Genomic DNA, 15,764 nt, shown 5'->3' on the forward strand with positions numbered 1-15,764 from the left:
CACACACACACACACTAGAAGCCCGTTAGTGCCACCAAGTGGTTTTTGTCTCTGTGATGAACTAGAAGAATCTTTCCTTAACAAAAGCTGAGGAGGCTGCTGCGTGAAAGGAGCGCTCGTTGTTGACTGTGGGGATTATTCAGACAACTCTTTTTTTTTTTTTTTTTAAAGCTTTCCTCAGTTTTATAGCTTCGTAGGTCTGTGTTGGACTCTGAGATTCTTGGAGTTGTACAAAAAAAGTTTGATCTCATCCAGGAGTGTCATCTCTGCGTTTCTGACATGCGCCTCAGCCGCTCTGTTGCTGTCTTCATCTTGTTCTTCACAGGTGAGTCCATGCGACAAACCTAGCGTGTACGAGACAAGAAAACAAAAATAAACAACAATTCAAATGTTAGGGGCTAGATTTCATCAAAGTACCACGTGATTACAGTGCACGATGTACTTTCCTGTGATCAAAGGAAAAGTACAGAATCAACAAAGTAAAACTACTCCTTAAGTTCCCAATGCAAAAACGTTTGCTCCCAAGGTTTTGGATAGTGCATATTCTGTTAGCAGAAACTAGATGGTGAAGTTGAAACAGAGGCTGAAACTAACGAGCAATCTGCGGCTTCTGTTTAGCTACAGTAACCATGAAAACTCATATTTCCAAAGCGTAAGTGACATCTCTGATAAAAAATGGGAAGCAGCAAGCTCTCATATTTATTAAGAGAGAGAAACCATGAAATCTTTGGCAAGTAAAGAATAACTTTAACTTAAAATAATGATTGTTTTGTTTTAGCTCAATCAATCAGTTGTTCGACTAAAGCTATCTAGCTATCTAAAGTAATCTAAAGTAACTACATCTGTCTGACAGTGATCTTCTTTTAAAGGAAAAGTTATTTAGTCTAAGTTTAGTATAAATTCAAGCATTGGTTTTGTTGCAAGTCTCAACTAAGACAAATTTGCATGAATATGTAATATATTAGATGGTTGGCCAAGGTTCAAGTCACTCATCTTCCCTGCAGCTGGGAAATACCTCCTCTGCAGTAAAGCCACTGGTATTAGATCCAGATGTGCTGCATTTTTTAGGTGAATCGATGAGTACAAATGGAGGTTCCTGCTCCATTTGTGCATCCACAACATCTCCCAACATGCAACTGGCTAAAATCCAGGATAAGATGACTTTAAAAATGAGCTGAGCTTCATTTCTCTTCAGGTGTTCCTTCCCCGTTTGCTGACCAAGCAGTTTAATTACGGCTCAGCTCCAGTTAATTACTGAGGAGTCCCCCTCCGGGCCAAACGTGCTAAAGCCTTCATTTAATCCTGCAAGATAATGACATGACCTGAGATTCCCCTCGGCAGCACATATGAACTCCAGCGATGATGAGGAGTGATTGAAAGGATGATGCTCGGTCTCTCAGCTTTGTCATTAGAGACATGAAATGTCAGATGAGCAGCAGCTTCTTTGTGGTCTGACTCATTTCTGCTGCATGGTCTCACTCTGCCTGCAGTGTGCATGTCTCTGCAGTAAAATCTGCCTAATGTGTGTCAGTGTCTGGGTATTCTGCACCCCTTAGTCATCAGAAGCAGCGTTTGAGTAAAAGCACCAGTCGGGCAAGCCTTTCTTTGTCATACGTGAGAAAAAATGGATTCTCTTTGGGTCCGAGAACAAGTTATGAGGGGACTATTTTCATACATATTATCACAAAAGCTGAATGAGTAACAAGAAGTCTAATCTCCAAGGTTATGTTTGCCTATTAGGAAAAACAGCTTAAGTCTATAGAAAACCTCCGTTTCAATTTTATCCATGTATAATCTCACATATCATTTTAATTCCCATGTGCATGATAGTACACCCCACTTGCAGTAATGTCCATTTCTATATTTGAACACTGCAGTGATTAGCCTGTTATTTCCTGTGTGACTAATTCTCTGTGAGGGGAAATATTAGCCTGGGGAAGTGTATTGTGTGGAACATTGGGCTCTTTATAAGAAAAATAAAACAAACAAAAAAACCCACTGACGGTGGGTTTAATCTGCTTGTCTTAGGAAGAATCTGGAGCAGAGTAGGGAAATTAAATGTATCATTACTAATAAAATGCTTTAAAGTGGACTTTATTAGCTTGAGACTAAGTTTAATGCTGAGCTGAAGCAAAGGAAGCAGAGCAGGAACTGAGAGCTGGGATGGGGGGTGGGGGATTGACAGACTGGAAAGTTTGGCACTCAGCTCTAAACACGGAGTCATTTTCAGGATACTGTGCCTGAGCCACCACTGCAGAGAAAGAAGAGTAACAGTGATTTATTGTGCAGAAAGTACAGTACAAGAACTGTTAGAACATGGAAACTGGTGAGTAAGAGACACAATCGCCAAGTGGGTAATGAAAACATGCTGTTTGTCCTGATGTGTGGTGGAGTTAAAGTGAAAGTTTCAAAACATAACCAAGGCCATTTACATGCATCACCTCAAGAAAGCAAAGAGCCCCAGGATTTTCCATTTCCTGATTGGAAATCCAGGTGGAATATTATTTGAGTTGTGCTAAAGGAAGCTGAAAGGAGGTTGTGGAAATGAGAGTGCGCGGTGAGAAAAGTTTGTGTCTGCCTGCTTCTGTGTGACCTACATAATATGTGCTTCAGTCGTATTATTTCACCCCAGCTGATGCTCAGGAGGTTTGGGGTTCGAACCCTAGGCTTTTCTACATGTTGGCTTAAATACATGTCCAGGGGTTAGGTTGCTCCTGATGTTTCCATGTGAGTGTGTGAATGTTAGGTTAAAAGTGCTTAGGTTTTTTAAATACGTGTGAATGATACTTGTAGTAAGAAAGCTCAAAAAGAGTAGAAAAGTGCTATTTGAGTGACAGTCTATCTACCATAAACACATGTGACATGTCTGGTTGTTTTTTCAGCTGGCTCTGGGACTACAGTATACGAAAATGAGTTTACAGAGGAAGATACGACTCCTCAACTGGACTACACAAGTGCGTATGGACAACAGACACTCACTGGGGCTGGGCCATATGTCAGAACATACCATCAAACAGTGTCTATTAAAGATTTGGCCTCTGTCGCTCATATGACGGTAGCTAACACATCTGGTGTCAAGAATAAGCAGCTTAGTAAGAAAGTCTGTAAACTTTTAGATTTTTGCTCAAAGACTCTTCTAGGAAACCAGATGATAAAGAGAATATAGATATTTATAGCCTGCTTACTTCTTTGGATCCAGGGTTATGCAATCCAGATGAAATGGTTTTTTGATTTTTGTGTCAGTCACTGCTGTTAAAGCCATTAGAAAAAAAAACTTGTGTAATTATTTATTTATTTATTCATTCTTTGCTGCCTTGATGTCTGGCTTAATCCTCTTCACAACGTTGCTTCAGTTCATTGAAGATTGGAGGCATTTGTTTAGGCACAGCTTTCTTAAATTCCCAACAAAGCATTTTAATTGTGTTGAGGTCTGTCAGACAGATGACCTCATATTTGACTCTAGAATACTCTGTTATACATAGGAGCTCATGGTCGACTCAATGACTGCTAGGTGTCCTGGTCCTGTGGCTGCAAAACAAGCCCACACCATCACCTTTCCATCACCGTGTTTGACACTTGGTATGAGTTGTTTATGCTGATATGCAGTGTTTGGTTTTCTCCAAATGTGATTCTGTGCATCACAGCCAAACATTTCCACTTTTGTGTCCTCTGTCTGGGCACTGTTTCAGAAGTCTTATGGTTTGCTCAGATGCTTCTTTCTAATAATAATTTTTGTGGTGCTTTTCATCTGGTTTCTTGCTGAAGTTTGAATCTTTGAACTCTATAATAAAGACTGATTAACTGATATAGACAAGCACAGTCTGAAATCCCACTTTTCCCATGAGTGAACACTGAGTCCAACACTCAGAGTCTAAAGGAATCACACAAATCTGATTCTGGCTGCTCTTTAAAAACAGACCCTTACTGGTGCCATCCTCCGGGTCTGACCAACGGTGAGGTGACCTGCCACTCCCCTCGAGGCAGAGCCTACAGGAGCACATTGGGAACGCGTTGCCAGATGAGCTGCGATCGAGGGTACAAGCTGCTGGGAAGACGCTCCATTATGTGCCTCGCTAATCGCCGCTGGTCTGGGACTGCTTACTGCCGCAGTATGTGGAGATTTTAACTTAACATGTGATCAGTTTGGTGACACTCTTTGTTTTTCTGACCAAGAAAATCGATCAGCAAATACGGTGAGTGTCTGTTATTTGAAAATATTCATCTCATTCTTACTGGCCAGGAATTATAAAATCAGTTCAGTTCACATGTTCCCTTATTACCATGAGCACTGGAGTTGTTAATTTTATTCACTGGCACCACATGTAAGTGTTAATCCACTGCTGAAAATAGTCCCGCCCAGAAGGCTTTTGGCCCATCAGTTAAAACGTCAGGCCTCGTCTCGATTAATTTCCCAAATTAAAGATGCGGCAGGCAACTCGGTCTCTGATTCAAAGGAAGTAAACGAGGTGTTTAAGACGTACTATTCCTCCCTATATGAATCTGAATCTGCTGCTGACGCCTCAGAGATGGATTCTTTTTTTAACGGTCTTACAATGCCCACTGTCGATCCTGTTATAGCTGAACAATTAGATGCCCCTCTTAGGCTGGATGAAATTGTGCATGCAATCAAGACCATGCACAATGGTAAGGCACCAGGACCTGACGGGTTTTCAGTTGAATTTTTAAAAACTTTTATAGACAAGTTAGCCCCACTACTTCTTTCAGTGTATAATGAATCTTTTGAACGTGGTCTATTGCCCCCTACATTGTCTCAAGCACTAATTACTGTTCTCTTAAAGAAGGGTAAGGATCCTACGTCTTGCACCTCGTATAGGCCTATTTCACTGCTGAATGTTGATGTTAAAGTCTTGGCTAAAATTTTAGCAATTCGCCTTGAAAAGGTTCTTCCTACTATTATTTCAGATGAACAGAATGGCTTTATTAAAGGCCGCCAGCTGTTCTTTAATGTCCGCACGCTTTTGAATGTCATTCTTTCCCAACACTCAACCACTAATCCAGAAGTAGTTATCTCACTTGATGCTGAGAAAGCTTTCGATCGTGTAGAGTGGAGCTTTCTCTTTGCGGTCTTGCGAAGATTTGGTTTCAAGGACAGATTCATTTCATGGATTCGACTGTTGTACAGGGCACCCCAAGCCAGTGTCTATACAAATGGTGTTTCCTCTGGCTACTTCTCATTGTCACGCGGGACGAGACAGGGTTGCCCCCTGTCCCCCCTACTTTTTGCTATTGTAATTGAACCCCTATCTGTAGCTTTGAAGGCCCTTCCTCATTTTCGTGGTATTTCCCGGTCAGGCCTTGACGTAAAATTGTCTTTATATGCAGATGACCTGCTTCTATATGTTTCTGATCCCTTATCTAGCATACCATCGATTGTGTCTCTACTAAACAAGTTCGGCTCTCTGTCAGGTTACAAAATAAATCTTCTTAAAAGTGAATGTTTCCCCATAAATTCTTTAAGTCTTACACTTAAACAATCTGACATTCCTTTTAGACTTAGCCCTGCTGGCTTTAAATATTTGGGAGTTAACATGACTCGTACTTTGTCTTCTCTATACTCTTCCAATTTCTCCCCTTTAATGACTCAAATTCAATCAGATTTTCAGAGATGGAAATCGCTACCTTTGTCCCTAATTGGTCGGATCAATGCTGTAAAGATGAACATTTTGCCTCGATTGTTATTTCTGTTTCAGAGTATTCCTATATTTTTACCTAAAGCTTTTTTCAAAAAGTTAGACCAGCTAGTTACATCGTTTTTGTGGGGAGGGAAACACCCCAGGGTGAGGAAATCATTATTACAGAGACTGACATTTGATGGTGGTCTTGCCTTGCCTAACTTTTTATTTTACTATTGGTCCTCTCATATTCACAAATTGACCCATTGGCTTGAATCTCAAGACCTGCTGTGGTGCAAACTGGAACGCCTGTCGTGCACTTCCTCATCCTTAGAAGCTTTATTATTCTCTCCACTACCACTTAAGCCTTCTCATTTCACCCAAAATCCCGTGGTACAGTCTAGTCTAAGGGTCTGGTCACAATTCAGGAGTCATTTTAAGTACATCTCTGCGTCAGTACACATGCCCATCACACAGAACCATCTGTTTACTCCTGGCCTCATTGATGGTACCTATGTACAGTGGAAGCGTCATGGTATTAATACATTTAAGGATCTCTATAAAGATGGCACTTTCTTAACTTTTTTAGACCTGTGTTCAGAAACAAATCTTCCGGCTACCAATCTATTCCGTTATTTTCAGGCACGGCATTGCACTTCTGCTCTCTTCCCCTCCTACCCTCTTCTCCCAAATGTCCAACCGTGGGAGGAATTCTTATCCCTTAAACCCAATAAGAAGTCAATTATATCTTTAATATATAAACAACTTATGGATTTAAATGTCCATTCCGTTGCTAAAATTAGGGGGGCTTGGGAGCAGGAGTTAGGAATAATTTTTTCGGATCAGCAATGGGAGAAAGCAGTATCCAATGTCCGTTATAGTACGTCCTGTGCCAGGTTACAACTCATCCAGTTCAAGGTGTTGTACAGGGTTTACTATTCAAAGTCTCGTCTGTCTGAGATTTACCCACAAGTGATGGATCAGTGTGAGAGATGTCATGCCACCCCATGTGACCTAGGCCATATGTTCTTTCTGTGCCCAAGACTCCATGGCTTCTGGAGTCAGTATTCAGTTATTCTTTCCAAAGCTCTTGGGACCCAAATCTGCATGGACCCTTTTCTAGCTGTTTTTGGGCTTCCAGTCAACACTGGTCTAACCGACCCTACACACTTCAAAATATTAGCCTTTACATCACTTTTGGCTAGACGTTGCATCTTACTCCTTTGGAAATCTTCAAAGCCACCTTCAGTTTCTTTTTGGTTTAGAGATGTGATGTCATCTCTTAAATTGCAAAAGATAGGCCTTGTGGCGAAGGGCAAATACAGAGAATTTTATTCTATCTGGGGCCCCTTCGTGGACTATTGCAAGTCATTAAACGCTCTACCAGCTGATTAATATCATGTCTCTTCCCCCCCCCCCCCTTTTTTTTTTCTCCCCCTTTTGGGGTTTGTGTTTGTTTTGGGTTTCTTATTAGGTTTTGTTTTGTTTGTTTACTTAAGCGTGTGTGTAGATGTGCCTGTGTGTGTGTTATTGTGTCTGTTCATGTAAGAAAAACTAAAAAATATGTGAGGGGAACAGATTGTGTTGTCATTGTAAACTACTGTACACTTGTCTCTCAATAAAAATATTTAAAAAAAAAGAAGAAAATAGTCCCCAATTACACTTTTTTTTACTCTTTGAGAGTAATAGTTGCTTAAAAATGCAGTTCCCAGTTTGAGCCTTTTTAACAGCTCGGAGAGTTAAATCAAATCCTGTTTTTAGATATTTTCTTCACACGTGCTCACACTGCTAGTGTTGTTGACACTAAAAATAAAAAATCACCAGCCAAACCTTTTAATTCTTGGACTTTCCTGGGGTGGCTTTTTATGATTCACAGTTCAAAATAATGAATTGTTCTTTTTTTAATACTCTGAAGCAGACTGCTTAACAATTTTAACCTTTAAGGAAAGTTTCTTTTGATTGCCCCCTCCCATACAGAAGGTTTGAAAAGCAGATGGGTGGGGCTTCTGTGCTTACAGTGGAAAGTGTGAAGCTGACGTGTCCATATTAAGGATATCTGCTGTCAGTGATGTTATATAGACCCAAGAGAATAAAATAATCTAAAACTAAATGTTTAGAGCAGTCTGGTTCTTACTTGAACATACACTGAGCTCATTAGTTACAATTTTGACCATGTTTAATATGAACAGCCACCACTGTGGCCATTTAACATACTCTCTGTGTGCCCATCAGAGATGCGCTGCCACATGCTGCCCCTCATTTACCATGGCAGGTACACCTGCACTCAGGGCTTTATGGTGGACTCCAGGTGTGACTTTACCTGTGACACTGGCTATCGCATTGAAGGAGAACCATCACGCATCTGCCAGCACAGGGGGTCATGGAGCGGAGTACAGCCGGTGTGTTCAGGTACGCAGCACTGTCTCAGTGTGTAGATCCAAGTGAAGCCGACCAAATGTTTGGAAATTCTGTCAGCTATATTTTTTAACTTAATGCCATACATGGACTTTAAATCAGGCCATCTGCTCTGGTGTGGTTATCCTTCATTCCTTCACAGGATTGGCTCCTTTTACAGTCTCACAAAAACAAGCATATTTCCTCCTCGTCTGTTCTCTGGACTGAATCCAAACTGTGGCTTGTTGCTTTCTGAATTAAATTCTGCTCTTTATAGCTGTAGCAGTTGGGCAATGCTGACAACATGCCTGCTTCCTTTCTCTAATGCTACATTGCCATTATTTCAGATACTGATCCTCCAAAGATAAAGTGTCCTCCATCTAGACTCAAGGTCGCTGAGCCTGGAAAGCTCACCGCCAAGGTGACCTGGGACCCTCCGACAGCCACAGACACTGCTCACAAGTCACTCGAGTATGTCACAGACTTCCTTTATTTCCCTTTCCTGTTCATTCTTAAATGGATTTGAACATTTTGTTGGCTACTGTGTCTCTCTGCAGTGTGATATTAGTGGGCCAGGAGCCAGGCACTGACTTTAAAGAGGGACTTCACATTATCCGATATAAAGTGTACGATCAGGCCAGGAACAGAGCTGCCTGCAAGTTTATAGTGCGTGTTGAGGGTAAGCTGCCAAACCAGATTTCTTGAGTTACTATTTTGTTATCACTGTTGTATTTTATTTACATGATTTTGTTTTACATTCAGTGAGAAGATGTCCAGAACTCTTTCCACCCTTGCATAGTTACCTCAGCTGCTCCTCCGATGGGAACAACTATGGTGCAACGTGTGAATACCACTGCGAAGGAGGATACGAACGGAGGGGGGTGTCGAGTCGTGTCTGCCAATTCAACCGAAGCTGGGGCGGAGATCCTGCTGAGTGTGTTCGTGAGTACTGAGTCTGCAAATAGGTGACTTTAAGATGACTGTATAACAGTGGCAAATGTACCAGACTGACACAACAATATAATAAATAGAGTAAAAAAAAACATTTTTATATTGTAAGGTAGACCCTAGAATAATACATACAGAGAAAAACCCAACAATCATATGACCCCGTATGAGCAGGAACTTTGGCGACAGTGGGAAGGAAAAACTCCCTTTTAACAGGAAGAAACCTCTGGCAGAGTGAGGGGCGGGGCCACCTGCTGTGACCAGTTGGGGTGAGAGAAGGAAGACAGAAAGACATGCTGTGGAAAAGAGCCAAAGACTGCAGTCAGTACTCAGTTGAGGCTCCAACCACCACCAACACCGGCAGATGAATCGCAGACTGCAGAAACTTTACACTGGACTTCACACACCGGGGATTCTCTATCTGTCCATTGTTCCTCTAGACCAGCGGTCCCCAATCCCAGTCCACGAGGGCCGGTGTCCCTGCAGGTTTTAGGTCTCACCCTGGGTCCACACACCCGAATCACATGATTAGTTCTTTACCAGGCCTCTGGAGAACTTCAAGACATGTTGAGAAGATAATTTATCCAATTAAATCAGCTGTGATGGATCAAGGACACATCTAAAACCTGCAGGGACACCGGCCCTCGTGGACTGGGATTAGGGACCCCTGCTCTAGACACTAGGACTTAGATTTACCAATGAAATGCAAAAATTACCTTCATCTGAAGAGAGGCCTTCTGATGTTGTCTTTGGTTCAGGAGTAGCTTAATATTAAGACTGCTTCTTTCCCTGAGGACGTCTGTGGGTGGTGGCTCCTGATACTTTGACACCAGCATCATTCCACTCCTTGTAAAGCTTTCCCAAATTCTTTAATCGACTTTTCTTGTCAGTCTGCTCAAGGCTGCGGTCGTCCCTGTTGCCTTTGCATCTTTTCCTACCACACTTTTCCCATCCAGTCAGCTTTCCATTAAAATGCTTCGATACAGCACTCTGTGAACAGCCAGCCTTTTCAGCCATAAGTTTCTGTGGCTTACCCTCCCCATGATCGTCATCTGGACAACTGTCGAGTCAGCAGTGTTGTGGTAGTGTGTTCTAAACTAGATTGAGAGGTATATTGTATTTATAATGTTTGAAAATTCATTCATTCAAACTCAAAATGAAATCTTCAAATCATTTCAGATATATGGGCTCAAAATGTGGTCATAAATATTTTGTACTTGTAAATCGGTTTTGTACTTGTAAATCAGGATTTGTATGTGTAAAAAAGATTTGTGTGTGGACGAATTTTGACCCTATTTTTCTTCCTTTCATCTGATTGGTCAATGTCATGTCAATCACAAATGTAACAATCCAATCAGAGAACAGATGGGTTTGGCTGTCGGAGGGGCGCTTTTTTTGAACTGCAGGTCTTTGAAGGGAATAAATGCCCTTTTACATGCCAACCCAGCGTTTTCCTTCATCACCACGAAGGAAAACAGTCTGTGGTCGTCCGAGTTTGGTGATTTTTGTGTCACAGGTCTACGTGTTTAATACAGGGACTTCCACAGCCTTTTCAACAGCGCTGCGGACCGTGGGGTGGGGCGGGCAGTGTTTTGGAAATGACAGTCTTCATCACAAAGCTTTCTTCGTTATGAATTAGCATACATGTTTTTATTGAACATTTGAAGAACTAGCAAAATAAAAACAGAAACTCTTGTAGAGGACATAAAGTCAGAGATAGAAAAGATGCACCTGCTCCGGAGCAGGTGCATCTAGTACAGGTAGAGCTGCTGCAAAAACCCACAGAGCTCAGCAGCCAGCGCAAAAAATTCTGGATCCTTTGCTTTTAGTTAGCAGTTAGCATTAGCACCACATCCTGCGTCCGATGTGAAAGGACTTTTATGCTGCGCACTGTGACTCACAGCAATGGTCCTGGGTCAGCCCTGACTTTGTGTTAAACTAATCCTAAAGTAATAATGGTATTTCTAACCACTGATATACCACAACTTTATCCTTTCAACAGCTGCTGAAAGTTAGGGGACCTAGCTGCTATCGGATATTTATATAGAGATCCTCCAGCTTCAAACTGTATCACCCTTCAAGGACCTGCAGTTCAAAAAAGCGCCCCTCCAACAGCCAAACCCATCTGTTTTCTGATTGGATTGTTACATTTGTGATTGACATGACATTGACCAATCAGATGAAAGGAAGAAAAATAGGGTCAAAATTCGTACTTGTAACTTGCAGGGTTTTTTTTGGCTAAGTCCACACACAAATCTTTTTTACACATACAAATCTTTTTTACGCACACACAAATCTTTTTTACACATACACATCTTTTTTACGCACACACAAATTCCTTTTACACATACGAAACTGGTTTACAAGTACAAAATATTTATGACCACATTTTGAGCCCATGCCAGATATTGCACTTCTGATTTTGTGAGCTGTAACCAACAATCATCAAAATTCAAACAAAAGAAATGAAGCTTGTAAGATTTCACTTCACATCAAATGACTATATGAAAGTAACTTTTCAGGATACTTGCATTTTTTGCACTAGTATATTAGTATAGTTAATAAACAGTTGTTTATCATGGCTGTTTTGCATCAACCAGCAAATATTTTATATACAGTGAGGTAGTAAAGTCCAGTGGTTCCTGACATAAGGGGAAGGCACCCCACAAAGATAATTATTAGAGGAATAAAAAGTTCCACTTTACAGTTTCCTCTGTCCTTTTGTTATTTATGTTGTGTCAGAGATTTACAGTTAACAAACAGTCAGGTGAGTAAACAACACTGAGACACTTGTTACTGATAACGTGCGGCACGGGTGAATCTCAGACACACCGAACTGCAGTATTCGTTTATTTTTATAGGTTACATCGCAAATATAATCACATTTCCTGTTACGCAGGTCCTGATGCTGTCTGTGTGTAAGCTGTGTGTGTATGTGTCACAAAGTGTGTGTGCTACAAGTCAATTTCTAAGAATAAGATAATGCAAGTCAACTTCTGCGGATGTGTATTTCTGTGCTGATCTCTTGCGGTAAATGTCACAGGGTCACAGGGTCAGCTTCCTGTTTCTTCAGAAAGCTGTGTCTGGTGAAATATGTGAACATAAGCATAACATAACATTTGAAGCATAATCAAATAAAACAGTAAAAAATCCTTAACATGTTGTGACAGATATTCAGAGGCAGGACATTTTTGATGGTGTCTAAAAGCGTTGATGAGGAGTGATGATTACACACTTTCTTCTTAAGAAGGTCAGAGCTGAAAAGGCTGAACAGCGCTGCTTTAATCTTGAACAGCTCGTGCGATTTTACGCTTCAGCAAAAAAATTAATAAATTTAAATTTTTGGAGATTTTAGCCAGAGGTGGGGGATCTGGTTAAAGTCTCCATGCTGGCAGCAAAAAGTATGAGATAGAAGAGAATACATCTGAAATCTATACATTATTACAGTATGGAGTGCACTGCATACATAACAGAATGTTTTTGTATGTGCTTATGTACATGTGGAGGGGTATAAGTGGAGGATGTACAGCGGGGAAAATAAGTATTTGACACATCAGCATTTTTATCAGTAAGGGGATTTCCAAGTGGACTATTGACACAACATTTCCACCAGATGTTGCCATCAAGCCAAATATTGAAGTCATACAATCAAATCAGAACATATAAGTATACAAGTTAAACCATAATAAATAAAGTGAAATGACACAGGGAATAAGTATTGAACACACTTTATTCAATACTTTGTAGAAAAGCCTTTGTTGGTGATTACAGCTTCTAGACGCCTCTTGTATGGATAGACCAGTCGTCTGCATTGCTCAGGAGTGATTCTGGCCCATTCTTCCACACAAACGGTCTTTAAATCTTGAAGGTTCCTTGGGCCTCTTTTATGAACTTTAATCTTCAGTTCTCTCCATAGATTTTCTATGGGATTTAGGTCAGGTGATTGACTGGGCCATTCAAGCAACTTGATTTTCTTTCTTTGAAACCACTTCATTGTTTCCTTGGCCTTGTGTTTGGGATCATTGTCTTGCTGAAATGTCCACCCTCTTTTCATTTTTAGCTTCCTGGTAGATGGCAGCAGATTTTTATCCAGAATGTCCCGGTACATCTCTCCATTCATCCTGCCTTCAATAATATGAAGTCTGCCAGTACCCCTTGCTGAAAAGCAGCCCCAAACCATGATGCTTCCACCCCCAAACTTGACTGTTGGTATGGTGTTCTTGGGGTGGTGAGCAGTGCCATTTCTTCTCCAAACATGGTGTGTAGAATGACTGCCAAAAAGTTCAATTTTGCTTTCATCTGACCATACTATAGTCGTCCAATAATCCACAGGCTTCTCCAAATGCTGTTGCGCAAATTTTAACCGAGCCTTGACATGCTTTTTGTTCAGCAATGGAGTCTTGCGTGGTGAGCGTGCATGGATGCCATGGCGGTTCAGTGCATTGCTTATAGTTTTCTTTGAAACAACAGTACCTGCTGATGCAAGGTCTTCCTGAAGTTCTGTCCGAGTGGTTCTTGGCTCTTGGAGAACCCTCCTGATTATTCTTTGGACTCCTCGGACAGGGATCTTGCGTGGAGCACCTGATCGTGGCAGGTTTATGGTGAACTGATGCACTTTCCATTTCCGGATAATGGCCCCCACAGTGCTCACAGGAACATTCAGCATTCTGGAAATGCACCTATAACCATTCCCATCAAAATGCTTTTCAACGATAAGATTACGAAGATCTTGAGAGAGTTCTTTGCTTTTACCCATCATGAAGTCTTTCCTGTGTGCCTTCTGGGTAATGAGGAGCCTTTATAGGCCATCAATTAGGACTAAAGCAGCTGATATCAATTAGTACTGATAGGGGACAGGATTTCTCTATCAATACTGACAGATTTCAGGTGATCTCCTGGCTTTCTATGTCATTTTGCCCCTTGTTATCTCCATGTATTCAATACTTATTCCCTGTGTCATTTCACTTTATTTATTGTGGTTTAACTTGTATACTTATATGTTCTGATTTGTTTGTATGACGTCAATATTTGGCTTGATGGCAACATCTGGTGGAAATGTTGTGTCAATAGTCCACTTGGAAATCCCCTTACTGATAAAAATGCTGATGTGTCAAATACTTATTTTCCCTGCTGTAACTATGACCTTTTGTTTGTAGCAATTGAGATTAAAGCCGATGTAAAGACAGCGCCAGCTCTCCTGGATCAGTTCTATGAAAAGCGGAGGCTGCTGATCGTGTCTGCACCCAACATGTCGGACCCTGACTACCAGCTCCAGAACATCATGACACAAGTGAGACTTTACTTGATCAGCCCAGTAAAGCTTCTGAAGCCGTTTAATAAGTAACAAGAACCCAATCATGTGTTTCCCCTTTTCCTGATTCAGAAAGCAGATTGTGGATTAGCCCTCCGGCACGTAACCGTGATCGAGCTTCTGGGCTCTCCTCCTCGTGAGACTGGCCGCATTAAAGAAAGTCTTCTTCAGCCTCAAGTCATAGAGGGTTTAAGGTAATAATTTATTTGTTCAACAGTTTTATGGTTCTTTTATGGGGACTTTAAAAAATCCATCCTGAAATGACTTTATAAAATTTCCATTTCACTTAACAGTCAGGAGTTATTTTCACAAGCTTTAAATGTCAGGAGTCTCCTAATAAAAAGAGAGTCTCCATTCAAAGATTAACATTTCTAAATATAGCATAATAATCACTTCGATGGGATTTCAACAGACCCGACAAAACATCAGTAATAATCATCTGGCTTTTGGTTTCCCTGAGGAGCACTGCGATGCTTTTGAAGCTGAGCATTTTGCAGTAAAAAGAAACATTAAAAAATAATTCATCTTAGGAAATGCCTCGATAAAGATTCTTTCCTACAACTGTGCAATTTGAGTAAGAAGCATTCCTCAGTTTTTCCAGACTGGAAACTCTTCCTAACCTAAGGTCTCACTGCAGACACACAAATCCTAAAGAGTACTGAGGTAAACTGAGTGAGCAGAGCACAAATCATCAGGGGAATTCAGACATCAATAAAGGGACGTTTTATCTGAACATAGCTTAGAGTTGGAAGGAAATACATCTAATTGTAATTGAAAGCAATGAGTTGAAAGCCAACAAGTATAAAGCTGCACTGAACAATACTCTTTTTAATACAGTGATCGTGCACTCTCCATAGACTGTATATAAATGATGGCTGTAACTACCTTGCTGTAACCCATTGGTTCGCTGAATCCTATTTTGAAGACTTGTTTTGAACATTTTGGCTGTCACCAGCTTATTCTGAGAATATATTCATCACAAGGCAGTAATGTTATTCCAGTTTAAATGGGATCATCATTCACTTATTTTTTGTACTAAATAAGACATGAAACTAGTGATTGAGACCACAAACCAGAAATATTTTAGGATCTGTGTTCACATACAGTGTTTCTTGGGGTGGAAGCAACCTGGCGCTAATTATATGAGCACTTCTGTGAAGAGTTTATTATTGCTATGCTCTGCTTCTTAGTCTATTGCTATGCTAACACCCTGAGGCATTCAGAGCTGTAAAGCTTGAATCAATTTCTCAAGTCTCTAAAAAACATGCCTGACATTATTGTAACAATTTTATATGGTGTTATTCTGTGAGAGGCTGGGAGGCCCTGCAGGACTCAGAATTTGATACGTGGAAGATAACGGATGGATGTTTTTAAATTCAGGAATCAAGTGGTCAAAACTAAAATAGATAATGCAGCTTTTATACTCCAATCTGATCATTTTGAACACCTAAAGAATGATGTGTGACTACTTTGAGAAG

General features: G+C 40.9%; 1 protein-coding gene across 1 annotated transcript in view; it reads left to right on the top strand.

Moving 5' to 3' along the window:
• Window positions 1-15,764, top strand: part of srpx2 (sushi-repeat containing protein X-linked 2) — a 17,026-nt gene continuing 1,262 nt past the window's right edge. Inside the window, exons 1-9 of the mRNA XM_082544748.1 lie at window positions 1-325; window positions 2,883-2,954; window positions 3,918-4,109; window positions 7,866-8,042; window positions 8,375-8,498; window positions 8,585-8,706; window positions 8,790-8,969; window positions 14,132-14,265; window positions 14,359-14,480. Of these exons, the coding sequence (XP_082400874.1) occupies window positions 280-325; window positions 2,883-2,954; window positions 3,918-4,109; window positions 7,866-8,042; window positions 8,375-8,498; window positions 8,585-8,706; window positions 8,790-8,969; window positions 14,132-14,265; window positions 14,359-14,480 (1,169 nt within the window). The 5' untranslated portion in view covers window positions 1-279. The remainder of the gene's footprint in view (window positions 326-2,882; window positions 2,955-3,917; window positions 4,110-7,865; window positions 8,043-8,374; window positions 8,499-8,584; window positions 8,707-8,789; window positions 8,970-14,131; window positions 14,266-14,358; window positions 14,481-15,764) is intronic.

This window comes from Aulonocara stuartgranti, assembly GCF_965226115.1.
Source record: "Aulonocara stuartgranti genome assembly, chromosome: 2".
NCBI classification, from domain to species: Eukaryota; Metazoa; Chordata; class Actinopteri; order Cichliformes; family Cichlidae; genus Aulonocara; species Aulonocara stuartgranti.